Source organism: Malurus melanocephalus, unplaced genomic scaffold (assembly GCF_030028575.1).
Source record: "Malurus melanocephalus ecotype Western Australia unplaced genomic scaffold, MMel_1.1 scaffold_30, whole genome shotgun sequence".
Lineage (NCBI taxonomy): Eukaryota > Metazoa > Chordata > Aves > Passeriformes > Maluridae > Malurus > Malurus melanocephalus.
In genome coordinates, this window is record NW_026623262.1 from 1,063,247 (window position 1) to 1,083,714 (window position 20,468).

The 20,468-nt window shown below is 35.1% G+C and overlaps 1 protein-coding gene across 5 annotated transcripts in view; it reads right to left on the reverse strand.

The window, feature by feature from the left end:
- The window catches only part of ATF2 (activating transcription factor 2), a 44,817-nt gene that overhangs the window by 18,469 nt on the left and 5,880 nt on the right, over positions 1-20,468 (reverse strand). For 3 of the 5 annotated variants that reach the window (XM_057363688.1, XM_057363690.1, XM_057363689.1), the window contains exons 3-10: positions 17,372-17,446; positions 16,682-16,751; positions 14,193-14,289; positions 12,387-12,505; positions 10,249-10,377; positions 5,888-6,066; positions 5,453-5,567; positions 5,188-5,274 (exon numbers count right to left, since the gene is read on the reverse strand). In XM_057363688.1, the coding sequence (XP_057219671.1) occupies positions 5,188-5,274; positions 5,453-5,567; positions 5,888-6,066; positions 10,249-10,377; positions 12,387-12,505; positions 14,193-14,289; positions 16,682-16,729 (774 nt within the window). In that variant the 5' untranslated portion in view covers positions 16,730-16,751; positions 17,372-17,446. Of the gene's footprint in view, positions 1-5,187; positions 5,275-5,452; positions 5,568-5,887; positions 6,067-10,248; positions 10,378-12,386; positions 12,506-14,192; positions 14,290-16,681; positions 16,752-17,371; positions 17,447-19,056; positions 19,125-20,468 lie in introns of those variants that run through there. The other 2 variants (XM_057363691.1, XM_057363692.1) reach the window with 2 other exon arrangements.

Consider the following 20,468-nt stretch of genomic DNA (forward strand, 5'->3'; position numbering starts at 1 on the left):
AATCATGTCAGAAAAACTAACAATTCATATTAAGTGTGCCACAGAAATCTGAAACTAATTTTCAGCGCTACTGAATGTCATTCTCAGTGTAAGATGCAAGAATATTTCAAAGTAATAGTAGTAAAAGCCAGCTTGTGTCTGAATAAAATCTCCAGTCACTTTTTACTTTACTTCAACAAGCAGTAGGAGATAAAGGATCCAAGAATGCTCAAAACTATAGTAACACTGCTTTCACAGGCATGAATGGACCAGCTCTGTTCGCTACAATAAATTCAATATTGGGGAAATAAAATTAAAATGCAAACTGATTTCACGTAATTYTTCCACAGCACTGAAGCACATAAAGCACTGTACATGTTTCACTGGTGAAAGAGACACTAAGATTGTGCTTAATGCACTCTTTCACTTAATGTCAACTGCTTCAGTCGAGGGCCTCTTGCAGTAATGCCACTAGTCATAAAGATGTGGCTCACAGCACAGCTAACTTTTACATTTTTGTCTGTCATTGCTTTATGTATTCCTTTTTTTTAATGACTACTTATTTTTTCCTCACAGTTATTAGTCCCTGCAGCTGGCATRCATTGTTCTATCTGCTGTTTCACTCCGTGAGCCTTTACCAAAGTACAACTGTTCCTCTATGGAATTCATATAATCATTTAAGGTCAGGCAACTTTAACAGTAACCAGAGAAAAGAACATTTCAGCAAAGAAAGAACAGAGTTCTAGAGGCGACATCTCAGTAACTCGCTTCACATCAATAACCAAAACTACCATGGTGAAGGAGTTTGACACTTCAGACTGAAAACTTTATCAAACATAGAAATAAATAACAGCTTTGACTATTATGCATTAAACTTGGAAACCCTAATATCAAATCCTTCAAATGCTGTAAAAGAGACAATTTACAAAGGGAACAAGTCTCCAAAAGCTACCCATTGTGAGAAAAAATTTTCAACAAGTATCTTATTTCCTTTATCCCTAAAGGGTTTTATGACTTCTAGGACAGCTGAAAAAAAATTTTAACCATGCTATAGGAAGAYATCCTATATCCATTACCAAAGATGGCTCCTGCCAGTTATTTAAAGTTTCAGATTTTAGAAATGAAAATATCTATTTGTTTTAGTGAAGTTCTTTAATGAATTTATAAAGAAGAAATATATKTCTTCTTTGTACAATTTGGCAACTCATAAGGAAACAATGGGTATTTATCAAAATAAAAATGTGTGGATTCCTGTTAATAAAAATATAGAAATTAAGTTATCTAAATTMATATGTAAGTAATTAAATTTCAGAGCATTATGAAACAATGGCACTATACTCTCTAATTTGCCTTTTATCTAATTACTTCCTACCTTCACTTAAAAGTACACAACAGTAGCCTTTTGTAAGCAAGTAAGAGTGAAATGAATGACTGGAATGAGGAATGAAATTGGRGCACAAAGTTCTTTCCTTCCTCTAAAGTTCTAAAATGTGTTACCTCCTTGAAATATCATGCAGAAACAGCCTCTGCAAAGAAAGACACAAAGCACAAAAGGAAGTGCCTGGTTCCTGCCTTGGYGTGTCCAGGTATTTCTTCCAAAATAAAGAGTTGTACCTTCTACACAGGACAGCTCTAGATCTGGTAACAATTCAACAACTTGGTGTTATTTCACATTAAAGTTACTGCAACCAGTTCTTCAGGAATTTTACTCAACCTCTGAAGCTATTAGATGTATGTCAACTGAGAATACCTTGAAATAGTATTGTGGTATGACAGCAGAAAATGCAGATCATAATGGCAAGTAGGGTCTTTCAACACAGGAAAGGCTCAAAMAACAACAGTCAAAAGCAAGTATGATACAACCCTTCAGAAATACAAATAAACCATGTTAACTTCCCAAACATCCCATACAGTACCACACTTAAACACGCAAGGAAGTTAGGGAAGCTAGTTAGGTATCTATTTCCAACATTTTTTGTATTTGTTACATATTCTATTCTTTCATTTTATAATGCAATATAAAAAAATCCATGTGATTGCTTGACCTGTCTATAAAGAACAACAAAAAATTCCTCAAATAATAACTAACAAATAAAACAAAGTGGCAGCTGAGAAAATTCCAAGTAACCATACTCCTGGGAACGGTGTGAAGGGAACATCCCAGCTTCACCTCTTCATCTGGCTTTTTGTGCAAAAACTAATACTATGCTGACTGACTTCACAGGTTCATAAAATAGTTTAGGCTGTAAAAGACCTTCAATATCAAGTCCAACCATTAACCCAGAACTGCCAAGTCCTCCACCCTATGCCTGTCTTCCAGATCAAGGGCTGGCTATCCAGAGAGGAACTAGTCTTACTCTGAAAGACTGAAGCAAAGATGGCATTAACTACTTCTCCCTTTCCCCAATCCTTTGTCACCATATCCAATAAAGGATAGAGATTTCTCCTTGGATGTCCTTTGATTGTTAATGTACTTATAGAAATATATTTAGTTGTCTTTTATAGCAGGAACCAGATTAAGTTTTAGCTGGGCTTTGGCCCTGTGTAACTTCACAACATCCATGCAGTCCTGGTTGTCTGCTCCTCTTTCCACAGGTTGTATGCTTTCCTYTTTCTCCTGTGTTCCACCCAAAGCTCTCTCTTCAGCCAGGTCAATCTTTGCTGCTGGCTCATCTTTCCGTACACAGGGAGAGCCTGTCCCTGCAYCTTTATGATTTACTTCTTAAAGGATGTCCTGGATTCCTCTGCCCTCCAGAACTGCTTCCCAAAATGAAGAAGAAATGTGGCTATAGTCGGCAAAAGGACACAGGACATGTTCCCACTGTTTGGTTAACTTAACCATACTAATAAATCCACAAATTGCAGTATACCATTAATACCTGAAACATACACTGTTAATTTATTAAATTTAAGTGTATTAGCTTATATCTAATCAATAAATGTGAATTATAATTCACATTTATTGAATTATTAATGTTGACCTACTAGCTCTAATATTGAACTATTAATGAAATGAAAAGCAAGCCGTAAAACTAAATACTGTCCTCTGTTGGCTTAACCAGGAACACAAGTGAAAAATAAACCTGGTTAGCAGACCTTCACAGAATTTAGTATGCAAGAAGCAAAATTATTTTTAAGAGAGACATGAAAAGAAAGGGTTTAGTATCACAAAGATTTAAATTTTAAAAATTAAATGGAACTTTGCAGTTAGTAAACCATCACATATCTGCCAACAATGCATCGCATGGCACAGTGAATTAGTCTTTATGTAGGAAAGCCTCCAACGTTAAGTTTCTCATTAACTTGCTTTTACTTTCAGAAGGATAAGAAATTAAGWTTTTTATTTTTGTGAATAGGCACTATATAAAAGTAATGAGCATAAGAAATACACGTAATTCTGATATTCCTGAATTCTGCTCATGCTTCATATTAAGCAATGAGGAGAGAGGAAATACTGCAAATACCCTTTTTACAGTCTCACTTAAAAAAAAAAGATAAGCAATCACTGAAATGCATATATTAGCTAAATTGTAACGAGAAGGCTAATGAGACTGTTAAATTTTAAGTCTAATGATCTTTGTTTTCCTTTGCCTTTGAGTGATTGCTTCTTCCAATGTGAGATCAAAGTCTTCACCACATACATGTACTTCCTTCCTGCATTTAAATCATTCTGAGAGCAAATCACTCAGTAATACGCTTAAAAACTTAATTTCTTGCCCATCAAAGAAATTATTTGGAACCAATTCCTCCTGGGTTTCAAGCAGAATTCAGAGCATGACTCTCCTGACTCTAAAACATACTTAGTTTCTGAGAAAACAGATCTTCTTTTCAGTTTTTCACATACTTCTCTCCTGGATTTAAGGTAAATAAATTTCATAAGAGCTGGTTATTACATTTAAATATTTTCTGAGGTATTAAAAGATTCCTTCTCCCATTCCTAGGAGGGCAAGGATGCACAGAAACAGACCTTCTTCCTTTCTGTCCTTCTCTATGCATTTCAAAAGTCGTGTTCAACAGAGCAGGAACATGAAGCAAGARCTGACAGCATTAGGCAGTCAGGGCTCTTGTAACCACCTCCCCACAGCAGTTTCAGTGCTTGGTGAATGTGGTTTAGGGGTGCCCACTCTACAGCAATCCCATTACTTCAGACAGCAGAAAAAGCAGACTCACTGTTTTCATACTGTGGCTTGAGAAAAGAAAACAGGCACGGAAAGAAAGCCCACAGGTTTAGATCAAGAGAAATGAGATATCTCAGAATGTTAGGGGCATCCTCCCACTTACCAATATCAATGCAGAAAAATATATTGTATCTAGCAGGTGTTTCTGATTCTTTTAGCACAAAGTAAGAGCTGTAGGAAGTGGGACACTATTTCACAGGGTACATACTGTTTATGGAGGCATCTTGTAAATATATGAACACGTTAATTATTGTTGAATAATAGATTTTCTATTGCTTTAGAACAGCTGAAACAAACAAGACAGCAAAAAAGAGAAGCAACTGCCTAATGTTGCATAAAATTTTTCAATAAATTGATTAATTCAAACTACCACCATAAATGATCACTAATGTAAAGTAAAAAGAACAGCTCCCCCAAAACAAACAAAAAAACCCCAAATTTTTTGATTCCTTTAGTATTTTCCAAATGATCCTCGACCCCCCCAAAAATGCCCAACACAACAGAAACAACCTCCACACAGAACAATTTGTTAACTATATCAATACTACATATCTAATTGCAGAACTCTTGCCAAATAGACTATATTCATTTGAGATCCTGAAAACACTTTTTTAAAACACATTTTTCTTTCCTAGTTTTTCAAGAAATATCATTACTTTGGGAGAAAACATTCCTCKTCTCTGAAGGAAATGCTCACTGTTAACATGCTACTAATCTTGTCTGTCCTTCTTGCAGCTGGCATTTCTGATCCTCTGATACAAAAAGCAAGAAGGAGTTTAGTTAGAAATCTAATTTATTTAGAAGAATGACTATAAATAAGATCAAAATGGCCATTAAGAACGGAACTGACACAGGCTGGAATTGGAAAGAACTGTAAAATAAATGCAGCTGTTACTTTTCTGTTTTTATTAAATTTTTACTTGCAGAATTTAGACTAACAAAAGAAAACTAAAGCTGTTTTAAAAAGCAACAGAATTTAATTAATTTCTCAAGTTATTCTTCTTGAGGAATAATGGAGTTTTTCACTTACCAATTTAGCCTCAGACTGCACTGGCTGTGGGGAGGAAGGCCCTGGGATTCCTGGGATACTAGGCACCATGGTGACAGGTCTAACAAGCTGACCAGATAAAGTATAAAAATGAAGAAAACCTGAGTATGTTATCATAATAGAGAGCATTTGACAGCACTACCCTCTGAAGCCAAAACAGCTATCAAGGTGCTTAAAACCAAGTTCTATGCTGCACTTATGCAAATCTGCTCCACTTTCAAATTAATATAGCATCATGCTTACTTACTGGAACTGCAGCAGGGACATGCACATTAGAATTTGTGATAGATGCAGGAATAGCAACAGGCATGGTTTGTCCATTAGGAAGATGTAACAGCAGAGGAAAAGGACCTGGAACTGGACTGAAAAAGGAATGAACTATATAAAAGAAAACTTATCCAGAGAAGAGAACAAGTTTACACATTATTTTAAATTGGTTTGTTTCTTTACAGGTGTAATGTAATATTTATTTGGAGATCAAAAATATGAACTTAGTGATGTGGAGAACATGGCATTATATCTCACATGTAGTGAAAGTCTAATGTTTCATTGTGTGTAGTAAAGCACCACATTACACCAAAGCATCTCAAATTTGTATGTTAACTACAGACACAGTAACTGAAAATAAACAAGATTTTCAAATTCTGAAAGACAGCATTTTACTAAGATTTATGTAACTTACACTATTGGTCTGTTAGATGATGGAGCTTGGGTGATAACAGTACTAGAAGTTGGTGATGGTATTGCCTGCTGAATAATAACACTTGAGTCAGAACTCGTAAGTAGTACATTAGGAACCTGTAGCGAYGCTGGACGAACTATTGTTGATGTGGGCTGTGCAGTCTGCTGCAGTGATGCTTCCTGAGGAAAAATAAAGCTTCATCAGTTTGTAAATACGATTACAGACCATGGATTCCAACTGTTAAATGAAAATAGTTTGATGGAACAAATCAGAATTTCTGTAACATTATGCAAACAGAATCARTTATACAATTAAAAACATTTTTAAAAAACCCTCTGCATGAATGATTTAAACCACCAAAGTAAAATTGTTTCAACAACAGTGATTTTAGCTTTATGACAAACCTTGCTCAATTTATGGTAAGGCTACTATTACTTCTTATTACCTCTAATTCAATTTTGATCAGATTTTAATTTTTTTTCCCAAGAAACCCAYGGTGCTATCAGCACCATCATGTTTACCCACACTCCGAATAAGGAAAACGTTTTATGGTGTCCTTACGTACATTTCAGTTTCAGTCCACTGTTCTGGATTTAAACAAGAGAGACAAGAGTTTTATGGTTCAGTAAAAATAACAAAAAAAAAATCTGTTTTTTAAAGCCTTTATCTTTAAAGCCTTTATCTGTAGCTCTCTAACTAGAGTGATAAAAGTACTAGGGCTGTTATATTCAGAGCTCTGTAAAATATGTGCATATCCCAATGCAAAAAAAAAAATTATCTGAGCACGCAAAATTATTTTTTAGATGCAAGTGAAGAGCASATAGAAATCACTACTGTTCTTAGCTTAGCAATCAGGTAAAGTAYGTTTTCAATTGAATGCCATACCTGTATTTGCTGTTCCTGAAAAACTAAAAAGGCYTTACTGTAACCAATGCCTTCATTCTCAGGAAACCCTTGATATTGTCAGACTTCAAATTTACCTTCAGACAGGCTTTTTCCAAGTTATTCTTTTGACAATGGCTACTGCAATCAATGACACAAAATCACATTCTTAAGACCAGCAAACTTCAGTTGCTCTGCTGGCAAACCATAATTCAAAGAGAATGTCTCTATACCTGTGTAATACAGACTGCACTGATTATTATTTCATTGAATGAAGCTTAAGTTTTGAAAATTCATCACAAAGCTTTAAGCAGTTAAGTCTTAGCTCTCTTAGGCAAATGGCTTCTCTTCTTATATATTAATGCACAAATGTGTATGATCCTCTGAGCAATTCAAAGAATTTTAAGTTTGCTGGCAAACTGTGGGCTTTACAAAAGAAAAGACTTTAGATGATGAAATTTTCTCCCTCCAAAATCTCAGAAGCTAGATTTGTCATCAGGGTTCACTAGTTCATTCAGGCTTTTTCCTAARGACCTAAAAGACTATAGTGAATGAGAATTTTTGTAGAGTAACAGTGAGCTGTGTTGAGGAAAGTGAAATTGTTTTACAATCAGTYTGGGGTATAATATTTGAACACATTCACTTAGCAGTGCAGATGAGCAGTTGGTAAAGAGAAGAACACTACCAGTATAGAATTGTGGAAACAGAAAGAAAAAAAAAAAAGTCCAATGTGTATTCTAAGAACAGGATTAAACACTTCTTTGCAAATAAGGAATTTGGTACAACAGCTTACAGACCTTGTTCAAGAGTCACAGGAAAAACAAAAATGAGACTGAAGTGCTTGACTGTGAGAAATTCAGAATTCAAAACACCAGCTGAGTCTGTATGCTAGCACGGACACGCTGCCCAATTCAGGCAACACTCAAAATTGTGGTGATTCTTACATGTGAACAAAGACTACAAGATTATATGTACACTCGATAACAAACTGAGCCTTGGATTATCTTCCACAGAATCCCAGATGGCCTGGAGCTGGAAGCGGCCTTTAGTCCAGTCCACCCCTTCTGCCATGGCTGGCAATATCTTTCACTAGATCAGGTTGCTCAGAGCCCCAACCAACCTGACCCTGAGCACTGTGTGAACCCTACCTMGAAGTCACTGGCATGTCAGTACCACCTCCTACCTCTGAGCAAGCAGCTGAGATTGGTCTCTCAACTGCTGCTGCAACCAGGTAACTGCATTCAAGTGAACAATTAAGTTATGGCATTCTGTCAATACTTCTTTGTTGTTCATAACAGTAGCTTAATGCATGCCAAAATAAATATTGACTGTAAAACTGGGTCTTTCCCTGGCTTGAACTCCTATTGGGAAAAGGGCAATCTGAAACCAAAAGTTTTAGACACAGTGTTCTACGGAAACCRGATTTCAGCAATAGTCAAAAATTAATATACAAAATTCTGAAATAAATCTGTAAAATCCTGAAAATGGAAACCTCACATATCATTTTTTCTGTGTTATTAAAGACAGCACTTACGTTTTACAAGATCAAAAATTATCTTCAGCCATTAAAAAAAAAGAACACGTTTACTAATGAGTGTGTTCACACAGYTGAAAAAGTATTTTCAAATTCCTTTTACACTAACTTGCTTATATTGCACTGAAAAATGCAGGTGCTTGTTACTGCAACAACATGGCAAAAACATAAGAGCAGATTTAAGACTCATGGCTTTAAACGAAACTGACATTTTGTGAGAGTATAAATACAAAAGCGAAGGCACATCAGTCTGATGGAAGATTTGAATTGGTCACCAATGCATTGCCCTAATGAAGTATAAATATTCTGTGGAATAAAATACTTTGTAAATACATTCTGCTAAAGRCCAAGAAAAATAGAGCTGAATTTGCAATCACAAGATTACATGAAAGTGCTCTTACCTTTACCTACCTTTCCTTACAGGACAGAAGTTTAAGCACACTCAATAGTATTAAAGTTACTAAAAGGACTTCTCCACTTCCTATATTCTTAAAACTCACTGAATTGGAAAGCACTTAAACAAAGTAATTATCCTGTTTTGTAAAGTGCTTTCAGATGTGCATATTTACAAGTATTTTCTATCTAAAAGCAAATGTCATGCAGCAACTTTCTAATACTGTCAAAAATACACAGAATTCTTTATATGGAAATGTAGAGGGCCAGAACTAATATTGTATTTGATTATTACTGTAAGAAAAAAAATGGTTTTAAAGTAATTAAATTAGGCAATTAGCTACTTGGCAACAACTAAKCAATTTTTAAAACTATGTTGAGGATCACCCTTTTAAAGTGCTGTTAATAAAAAACTATAATGTTTGCAAGCTCTTATTATTTTAAGGCTTAAAGACTTTATATACTTCTAATGATGTCTCGATCTATTCAAAGCAGAATATCAACTCCTATTGAAGCCTAACAGAACCCGTGGAACTCTTGAAAAACTAGGAAAAGAATTAGGCATACTTTTTTTAAAAAAGTCCAAGGAATTCTTTTGACAACTACAAGGAAAATCAGAACCGCCTTGCACATWCATTAGCAGGCTGTAATCATTTAAGGCTACTAACATATTTGCAGGCAGTGAAATGGTTACAGTGGCACATACATTTTAAAAGCAGCTATGCCCTAAAAAAAAACCCGTTTCTCCTTCAATACATCTGTAGAAGGAGAATACAAAAATCTGAGAAAACAGCACTCTGCTCACATTTTTCAACTTCTGCACRTCACATTCAGCTGTACACTCCAAGCAGCACCCTCAGCTTGCCTCTACAATCAGCCATCAGAACGCCATTGAGCAGCAGCACTGCTACAGTGACACAATGGAATTACATCATCACCGAGACAAGTTCATAAATACTACCAAGCACTGAGACATAATTTTCAAATGTCACGATTCTAATGAGTCCTGAACCACTATTGCATGAAGACAGTAATACTATCTTCTGCAAAAATTAGATTATTTGGAATAAGTATTTGCAGCAAAAAAATAAACTAACCTCTGAAATAAAGATCTAAGATCTGAACTATGATTCACTTAATCCATGCAGCTCTTTACATATATTCCTTTAAAATACTCTCAATATTTTTGAGACTGAATGATTGCCTTGATTACCCATGATTACTCATCCTTGCTCATTAATGAAACTCAGAAAAGCTTAGTAACGACAAATATGAATTGAAACTCTCTTCAACTTCTGTCACACACTTAAGRTTGTTTTCACATCAGTTCCTGGATGGCCAGCTTTAGTGAAAGCAAAGTAATTCTCATGAACAAAGCTAACTGAAAAATTGAACAAGTTACCTATATATCCACCAGAATGTGGGAAATAAAAACTCTTCCTTTCAACCAGTTTACCAGTGTGGTTATCACCACAGATTTACACAACAATTTTATGGGTCATCAGAACATTTGAGAAACAAATTCCAAAAAAACAAAAATAAAGGTTCTGACCTTTTCATCATTGGTAGTAGACTCTGGATGAGGTAAAGGACTATCTTGATGAGTTGTCTCTACAACTGAAGGTTCTTCAATTTTATTCCTTATAATTGGTGTTGCAAGAGGAGACAGATCTAGAGGCATCTATGAGCAACAATGTAAAACAAAATTACCCAGTGTTAAAAAAATTAAACTGAGCAAGAAAACGTAAATAATTGAAGAGAAATACCAGCCCATAACAAAACAGAGGTGCTGATATTTGAAAGATCTTGATTCAGATGCATTACCAGTCAAGGCTACTTTACCAACACCTACACGAACACCAATCTTCAATAACACCAATGTCAGACTAAGTATTTTCTTCTTCAGAATTAAAATTATTCTTGAAGTTTTCCCTTTCCAAGGGTCCAAGAAATTTATAGTTGAGGATGGAGTGTGTTACATGTAAAAAAATTACAGATAAAATAAGGTATTATCCTTCTATATATTATTATAGTTCATGCAACAAAGCACTAAATCCTAACTATATTTCCAAATTGAGCAAATTAGTATAGACAAGTAATTTCAAGCTTATTGCAGCTAATAATTATTGAAAAAGCAAATTTTATGTTATTACACAAGTAAAATTCACCAGGACATCTGAAATGCCCTAAAGAAATTGAGCTAYTAAAGTACTTAAAACAGTACTACAGATTTGAAAGCCTATATTCCTGTCTAGTMTGATATCCAAATACTTTTGGAAGGTATTTCCCCTAAAGAAGTTTTTCCAAATGCCTTTTCTTTTTCAATTAAATGCCTATATTATTAGTAGATAGGGAAGACTAAGAAGTGGAATATCTTCTCATACCACAAGTGACTATRAAAGGCTACAGAAAAAAATCAACTATGAATCCCCTAGAAAGTGTGCTATTATGGTACGTTTTTCCACACTTTGCCATGATCATTTATTTATATAAATCATCCAGAGATATGGCAGGAATCTGTCTTCTCTTCTAACACAAAGGGCAGCTTGGGAAATTAATATCAATTAAAGAAACAGACCAAATGTTTAAAATACTCYGTAATACATATAACCTCCTCCAAGACAGCAGTGAACTATATAGAAAATAGTCTCCATAAAACAAAACTTGTTTTGCCAGCATACAGCAACTAAAAAAAGTAAATTTAAAAATCCATTGTTTGATATAGTTGTGGTTACTAAGGAAGGGTGAGGCTTGGTCAGAAATGGAAATAGTCCATCCTATTCACAAATACCTCTCAAAATCTTTACTGAAACAAAGAAAATGAAGCYACTGATTCTGCAAAACCTATATAAATGAGCATAAAAACATATTTTTAATCACTGCCTATGGAAGCCAACCAGACAATCAACTAAAGACAAAATTATACAAAGGGGACATAGAACTAAATTCTTTATTTGCTGGACTATTTAAATGTTTGGGTCCCTAACCAGTTATGACTGGGAAGCACTGAAATAAATAAGAAAAACACCTAAATGTATGGCAAGTTCCTCACAAAAACATGAAGTTGCTAAACAGACACAGTTCAAGTTTTTCTCATATTTCAATCTATTAATTAAAAAATAAGTAGATCTTTTTGTTGTAATCAATAATTTCTAGGCAAAAGCAATTTCAATACATAGTGAATACAATCATAACCAAATTACTGACACTTCTTTAAATTTAGTCAGTACTTAATTCTCATTATCACGATGATTGATTCTTACAGTAACATCAGTATTTTAAAACTAATCAAAATGATCAGTGTTCACATACTATTATTTTCACATGGGTTTTTCTTTCTGCTATAAACTCTTTACCCTTCAGACTTCTGTTTTGCTTRTTCAGGACCTAATGAAATTTCAATCAAAACTAGCGGTTAACTTCAACAGACATAGACTAGATACCTAGTCTTCCTTAGGTATTAAGAAAGGGTGTCCCATTATCCATGCTAACTATGCAAAATTAAGCATGTAAACTAACCTTCAGCAGAGTAATTATAGATTTGTATTCTGTACATAGAACACATACAAACAGCTAACACGATTATTGGTACAGTTTAGAAGGCAACATATAAATCCAAAGTTTGCTTTCTTAATGGTATTTCTGATAAAAAAAAAGTAGAAGCTCTGAGGAAAAAAAATTTGAACATACTTTCTTAATGTCATCTTCAGAAGCCTTTTTAAACTCATTTTCAAAAGGACTTGCTAATTCATTGAAYAAGCCCACTTCTTCACAGTTCTTCAAGAATCGAGTTGGTGTTGGTGTCTGATCTGAAATGAAGTGTATAAAACCCCCACAATTTTATTTCTACAATACTGTATATGAACCTATTTCCCATAAATATTTTTCAGAACACACAGACAGAAAGAGACGAGGAAACAGGGAACCCTCGGGTTTCACCCTGCAGGAAGGCAGTCAGCAGGCCAACTCCACCTGCTGGAGACAAGCAACTGCAGCCTGCAAACCACCAAGCCCCTGACAATTTTGGGAGGGAATCAAGCATTTCTTCTGTGCCCATGAAACACAGAGAGCTATTGCCAAAAGCATAGCAGAACATTTCAATGAGCAAGCAGGCTCTATTTTCAAATAAAGATAAGGACTACATGAAGGCTTTTAATTAAAAACAAATGAGAAAAGTGCACAGTTCAAAGCCAGTTTGCTTCTGTCTTTGTATAATTTGACAAGAGCAGTGATTAATTCCAAGTGCATGAACTTCCAAAGGAAAGCAAAGTGTGACTGTACACAARATCATATTGACTCCTATGATGCCTCTATACCAAGCTGGAATCCCAAGAYTTGTGGCATCTGAGTGACTACTCCATGAAGTGGTTTCAGAATGTCTTTATATAAAATTTCTGCTAGTATATGAATTTGCCTTATTTCATTGTTATTATCACGTCAAAATTAACCCCATTTGCCACAAAGTGACCTGCATTTAAAATACTGTAAAGTAAGATTGTGTGGACTTATTAATGTAACTGGGGGTTCACAACAGTTCCTACATTGGAATGTGGCTGCACAGAGACAGAAGGCTGCCACAGTTTMATTTTCTAACATCTGATTATTTCAATAATCATAGTCTCTCTTCTTATGTAATTGACAAGRAACACTAAGAATTTTAAAGAAGCAWTAMGAATTTTAAAATTTGGTACTGCTAGTTTAAGAGCAATATTTTTTTTTGGTCAGTTCATCCTAACAAATTAGCCACTTGCAAGGGAAAAAAAAAAAAAACCCTCACAAAATGTCTGAAAGTCTCGTGAAGTTCATTCAGGCTGCTCCACCAGTGGAAAAATCCCAGATTGACTGTAACTTCAGCATACTTAGCACATGCTATCTTCATTCAAAAACTCTCAAATTTATAATGCAATCAATCACCCATTGGTGATTAGTTCTGATCCTGGACAAAAGTTATAACCACCAAGGGTATAACATGAATTCAGAGATGGAAATATAGTATTTTGAAATTAAGCTAAATAAAAAGATTTGATCTTTCTTCTATCATCCTATCTGAAGAATAATTATTGATTAATTCTTCTAATATCACCATGATACGTAAAAGATACTACGTATTTTAAAATTTAAGAAACAAGTAACAATGCAAAACTAAAACTAAAATAGTTTAATTTAGCTACAGGTCYTCTTAGGCACAGCATTTATTAACATGTTCTTACCAAATGCTTACATAATTTAATCAATTATTTAAATATTGATAATTTAAAATTATTTAGATTATATATCAGATCCAAATAAAAGTAACTTACAGACAAGAATACTGGCTTCAAATTCTGACACGAATTATGTAAGAAAACACTGCCTAAGCACACACTGCAGACAAGTATAGTAAAGAAAATGTATCATTCTCTCAACATAAATCTATGCATTAAGTACAGAAAATGCATAAAACATATGCCCATATCAGCCGAAGAGTGAACAAAGTTAATAAAAGTATATACTAACCAGCCACAATGACACTATCATTACGAGCCGGGCCAAATTTCAGTGTCATCTCATGTTTATGCTTATGGACAGCCAAATGATCCTCATTGGTAAAACGCTGAAACAGAAAGTTTGAAGACACAGTTGTAATTCGGAGTGTGAGCACAGCAAATGCCATTCCACAGAAAGCAATTTTCACAACACGTAWAACTATCATGACTATGTCAAAAGACATCCCTCTTAGGTAGATATATCTTGTTCCTTAGTCAATAACCCCAAGCAGAAATACTACAAAATTCAAATGATGCTCACAGTAACTAAATATGATACCAGGGAAATGGCAGTGTAAGTACCAGCATTAATTAAAAGTCAAAGTCCAAGATAACATTTCACAGTGCTGCAGCTTCCATCAACCACCAGCAAACAGCCATGTGCTGTTAATGAATCTTGACAATGTCTAATAATTGATTACCACTACTTGATTATTTAYTCATCATAATGAGAACTGATCTGTAATCACAACTTTCACTGCATTTAACAGTGTAAAGATAAAATACACTATAGCTCTTGCTCCTGACCATTCACTACCTAAAACAAGGGGCAGATAGAATGGGGAACACTAGAGCAATGTCAGACAACCRAAATGCTGAGAATTAACTAAACTTACCAGCACTTCAAAAATCTCTCAAGTTTTCAAAGGTATGGTTGTTATGTGCATATTTTCTCCAATGTCATCTTTCAAAAAGCAGTAAGCAGACAAACTAGGTACTATAAAAGAGATATTCTCACTTTCACTGTTTGTTTATTTCCACTAATTTGCTATGTATCTGTAATTGTGGGTGAAGTTAGTGTTTCAACTGACAGAGTAAGAGAAAATGTTTCCCAAGACGCAGCTTTCCAAAAAAGAACACATTTTACACAAAACACTGAAATTGTTACTTTTCTTAGTGAACATTTGAGCCCCAAATTATATKTTTGGTTATGCCTCAGTAATTAAAGTCACTCCACATATATTTTTTTTTATAACAGACACACACTAAGAATCACCTCTCAGAAAGCCATACATCAGWTGAATTAACCTCACAGTACAGCAATTCAAAACGTTTCATGAGAAAYGACATGTACGTATGGAACTGTGAGGGGAAATAAAAATACAATGTCACTGTGGTAGGGTGAAACAGGCAAGGGATTTTTCTTTCCTTAGAACTCCATTGCCTGGGGTTCCAAATTCCCAGCTCTATCTCTGTATACAGCAAAAGCCAGAAACTTACATGTTCTACCATGCTAAAAGACTTAAGTGTATTTTTCTGTCCTCACTAAGGACAAGCTCTTCCAGAGGGAAGGGGATGCCCAGATCCTGACTCCCTCTCTGTATTGTACAGTACGAAGCTGGCATCTGGAGAAGCCTTGCCCATTTTCTGGGACACGAACTTCTCTCCTCCACCTTCCCTGGAATCACAGACTGCTGKAGACCCCTGATGTGTCTTTTATGAGATTTAGTTACCAAAACACTTCTGACAGTTCACACAGCAATGAAATTCAAACAGGATGGGGACAAACATGTTGCTTATGAGAAAGCAGTCCTCTTCTGTTACTTTTGATGTCTCTAAACACACCAGACTTAACAAGAAATCTTAGTCCTCTTCTGCTTTAAATACAGAAGACTACCTTAATCCAACATTAATGTTGTCATTCATCAGAAAAACTAAGTTTTCAGAATAAAAATGAGAGCATTTTGAATTCAAATTCCAAATAAATGGAAGTGCACTACTATAATGAAAAACATATYAAGAAATCAATTCTATATAAAGGCAGCAGCTATTATATTATTAAAAAAATCAGCTTATGAAATTAATTCTACACAAGGGAAGCAGGGATGTCCATCTCATGCAGCAGATAATGCAGATTTACTTATTTTCAGGTTACTAAATAAAAGTGTTAAGACAGCTTCCTTTTAAGCAACTGTCTACTAAAACAACTCTAATATTTTTACTTTTCTGCTTATATTCACCTCTACAGGTACAAATGCTATGTACTAGAATGCATTAAACTGCAAAAGGAATTGAAATCTATTTTGTGGCATGCATAGTTAAAATCTTCCTATACACAAAAACATACATAAAACAAACTTAAGATATTAAATATTTGCAGTCATCATAGCCATGAAGATGAGTGACAAGCAACCTTCACAATGAGTTCCCCACCAACACTGAAATATCCTAGAAAATACAGGTGACCTGATACAAATTAGGTTGTTTCTTGATTATTTTTCTAATGAAAGCAAGTAAAGGGCTAACAAAATTGTTTTCAGCACAGAAAGGATAATTTAATTAGTTTTTTCTTCTGCAGATAACATTTTGGATAAACACATAACATGCTACAAATACTTGCTCTTCAGAAAAACATACATACTTCCCAGCAATTATCATAAGCCACTTCTCTTCAATCCCCAAAACCACATTTCACTGTTTTATTTGATCAATGCTAATAACTTCAATTCAGACCATTACCTGGCCACATCCAGGGGCAGTACATAAAAAGGGTTTGTCATCACTCATATTCCACAGGTCGTTGTGCTACCTGTATTAAAATTAGAATGGAACAAATTTTACAAATATCACAATATATTACCAATACATCAACATCCATAGGTTATTTTAATATTCTGTAAGAATTTCTGGCCTTTTTACTACCCTGATATTCTAAATACCCATGACTCAGAGTATGGATTTCAAGCTCTGTCTGTACCTTCTAAGAAACAAAAYCCAACATAGTAATTTCTGAACACACATCTTGATCAGAAATCCAAGTGTTCATATGTAACGTGAATAATTGCAAAAAGTATCTGAAAACATACTAAGAACAACTTGTCACTGAAATCAAATACATAGTAATAATGATCCAATTCTCACAATTAAGAAAAGATCAAAACAGCAGACAATACTAAGCAAGGTTATAATGTCAACAAATGAAGAAAAAGTGCTGACTCCTYAGTATTTTCACAATCTTTATTTAAAACTCATTTTTAGAGATAAGTTGGCATATAGCCCTTTGTGCAAACTGTTACAAATTACAAAAACATGTCCTTTAGTGATGTTTCAGCTACTGTATTATTGACAGGCCAAAAGTACTTAAGAAAAAAGATATTAATTATATTTGGTGCTGTTTTGCATACTCACCCTACATACTAGTACACATACCTGCCAGATTTCACATATAAACCTGTTTCATAGGGCAAACTATCATATCCTCCTTTTCATGGCAAGGAACTGTAACTAAAAGAAGGTATTAATTACTATACATGCTAAAAATGTAATAATGGATGATTTTCTGAAAACAAATGAGAAAACGTCCACTATTCACCCATGAAACACAACAGTTTTTCAAATAAATGCTTTACTTCAATATATGATCTAATTAGTTGTGGCATCTGTGGCTTTACCCTGGAGGAAATACATTCATCTTTAAGTAAGTATTTGTATGGAGAACTAWCAATGTTAGTTCTGAACACTATTTAGCTTAGATGAAGCAAATAAAGATGAATAAAGATGTCTTTATGATTAAAGATCATAGACAGAATAAATCCATCTCTCCCCCAGCATGCTGGTCATGTAGAGTTGCAGGGATTCTCAAATTCTCTAACCATCCTAGGAATGYATGCTTCTGGTACACACCTGGGCACTAGACACAAGGCATATCAAGCAAGCATAAACAAATAATTTCAGACTTAAAACCTCAGAGATCTGTAGGGAACACAGTATCTGATTCTTCTGGATGTACCTGTACAGTAAGAAACTACTGTATAGACRTTTGGATATTCCTTCAAGGAGGAGGCGATCCCACTGTCCTTGCTAATATACACCAAACAGCAAAGAARGAAAAACATGGCATGGAGGAGATTCTAAACTGTCACTTCCATATATATATGTGTTTAAAAGAATGAGGATACTGAGCTGAGATCAGAAGTCAAGAACAGATGAATGGCTGCCAGAAACTTTAGAGTCTTTGGCACTGACAGCTCAGGGAAACATTTACATCCCAAAGGAAGGATGCCAAAGCAAATCAGGAATGAAGACTGTTCTGCTGTTCTCTGCAAAGAGTTCGCAACCTGACTCAAGTTTCTGAAGGAATGAAGTATTTTTTGAACTGTTCAATCTGTGAACTCACTACTTTAACTAAAAAGGAATATTAGCAAGGTTACAGGCAAGTCTGAATACTCATGACTAAGGCTTCAGGGTAAGAAATAAGGTCATTATCAATGAAGCTTTAGGACTCTATCCTTACAACATGTGGAACTTCAACGGACAACTARCCCGTAAGCTTATTATGCGTCTACAGCCGTGCAACAATCTTTTTTAAATGCAAGCTCAAACTAACAGTTAGTCTCGTTTAGCTCTCAAGAGGAATTACTTCATTTAAACCTGTAATCATAGGGCACCATACAGTTATATAATGGCTACATATGCCACCACATGCCAGCGTGCACATATGGATATGTCTGATGGTGTAAGAAACAAKCCTGGTTTGTTGTTTCTTCTATCCAAAGGATGAAGATTTTGTTTAACCAAAGTGCATGCAGGATATCTTTTCCACTCTATTACTATACCTTGTTGTCAGTCTGAGAAATGCAGTTTTAGCTATAAAAATCTTCTCCATCCGTGCTGTTAGTATTTTTCATAGGTGAGAAGATGTAAAGATCAAATTTTTAAGTCTGCTMATCTTCTCTTTTAAAGGAATATTACCAAAGCTCTTATTTGCATGCGAAGTTGTTATCTGCTTCCATGTTTTGGTTTGTGAAGCCTATGAATTTTGAATGCTTGATATACAAGTTAAAAATCAATCCTTGTGAAAAAGAAAAGCAGCACTATCCTTCTGGCAAACTTACTGGAAAAAAKTTGGAGATAAATTCATTTCCTGATCTTTGTAACATTATTTGACTGCAGGTCACATGGAATTTTGTGAGGTAATCCCTTGCAAAGAGATTCCGGATAAGATATGAGGAAAAAAAATTATGTTGAATCACTACAATTTTTGCACCTAAAAGAAAAAGTAATTCACTCAAATTCCAAGTAAGACCTTGCACATTATAAATCTAAACAGAATCTGGATCTGACAGGATGAGAAAACAAAGGGCTCACATTCATTAGTGCAGCCAAATTGGTAAGAATTATATTCACCTATTACAAAGACAAATGCAAGGCTTGCATCTGGAACAAAGTAGCTCCACGCAATAGTGGAGGCCRAGGGGCAAATGGCTGCAAAGAAGCTTTGGGGCAGAACCTGTAACTCCTGGTGAGCAACAAACCCAATATGATTCAGCATCGTGTCAACTTGCAGCACTGAAAGACAAGAGGCTGCTGGGATGAATTAGCAAAGGCGCAACAATGAGATGAAGGGAAYTGATTATTCTCCTTTATCTGGCACTCTAAGATTACAGCTGAAGTGCCACAGCCAGGGTTGAGCCCCTCAAGACAGCTGACTAACTGGAGAAGAAACATYTGAGGCCCCATCAAAACAGATGCTGGACTATTACATAACAAGAGGAACACCAGGATGCAAAGTTTGCTCAGAATGGACAAGGAGTGCTAAAGAAGGATCTACTTGCTGATGAAGAAGTCAGATCCAGATTTTAGGTAGAGTATAATAAAAGGATAAAATGCAACATCCACAACACACACTAAGAAAGTTAAGAGCAAGTGCAGGGGAAGAGAAAAACACAAAATTAAAGAAAACAAYCCACAGTGAGGACTACTGAACACTGGAACAGGTTGCCAACTGGGGCTGTGGAATCTCTACCTTCACAGAAATTCAAAATTTGAGTGGATGAAATTCTGAGCAATTCAAGATAGCTCTGAAATTTAAAGCATATCATAAAGATATCATAGCTAGGAACAAAGGTGAACAACCATAATAGACAATCCAAACTTGGGGAATGTCCTTACACCTTAAGAGGACTCTGCATGGTCAAAAATCTGTTGCTGCTACAAAATAAACACCAATCTGCCTCCTCTTTTCCTTCTGGATCCCATGTTGCCTGACAGGCATAACAAAACTAACACAGAGAAGGCAAATTTTCAGAAAACACTTTTGTAATTGTTTGTAATTGCCACTCTAATTTCAAAAGAGTCTCTGYTGGAGACTGCTCAAAGTGAGAATATCACCGCATGAAAGAAGAATTCAGAAAACACCTTTSCCCTGAAAACAAAAATAGCAAGATGCCATCTTGACAAAAATGTTACTCACCTGGCCAAATGAGAAATATAATACATAAAGTGATAACCCTGTCACTTGAGGGGA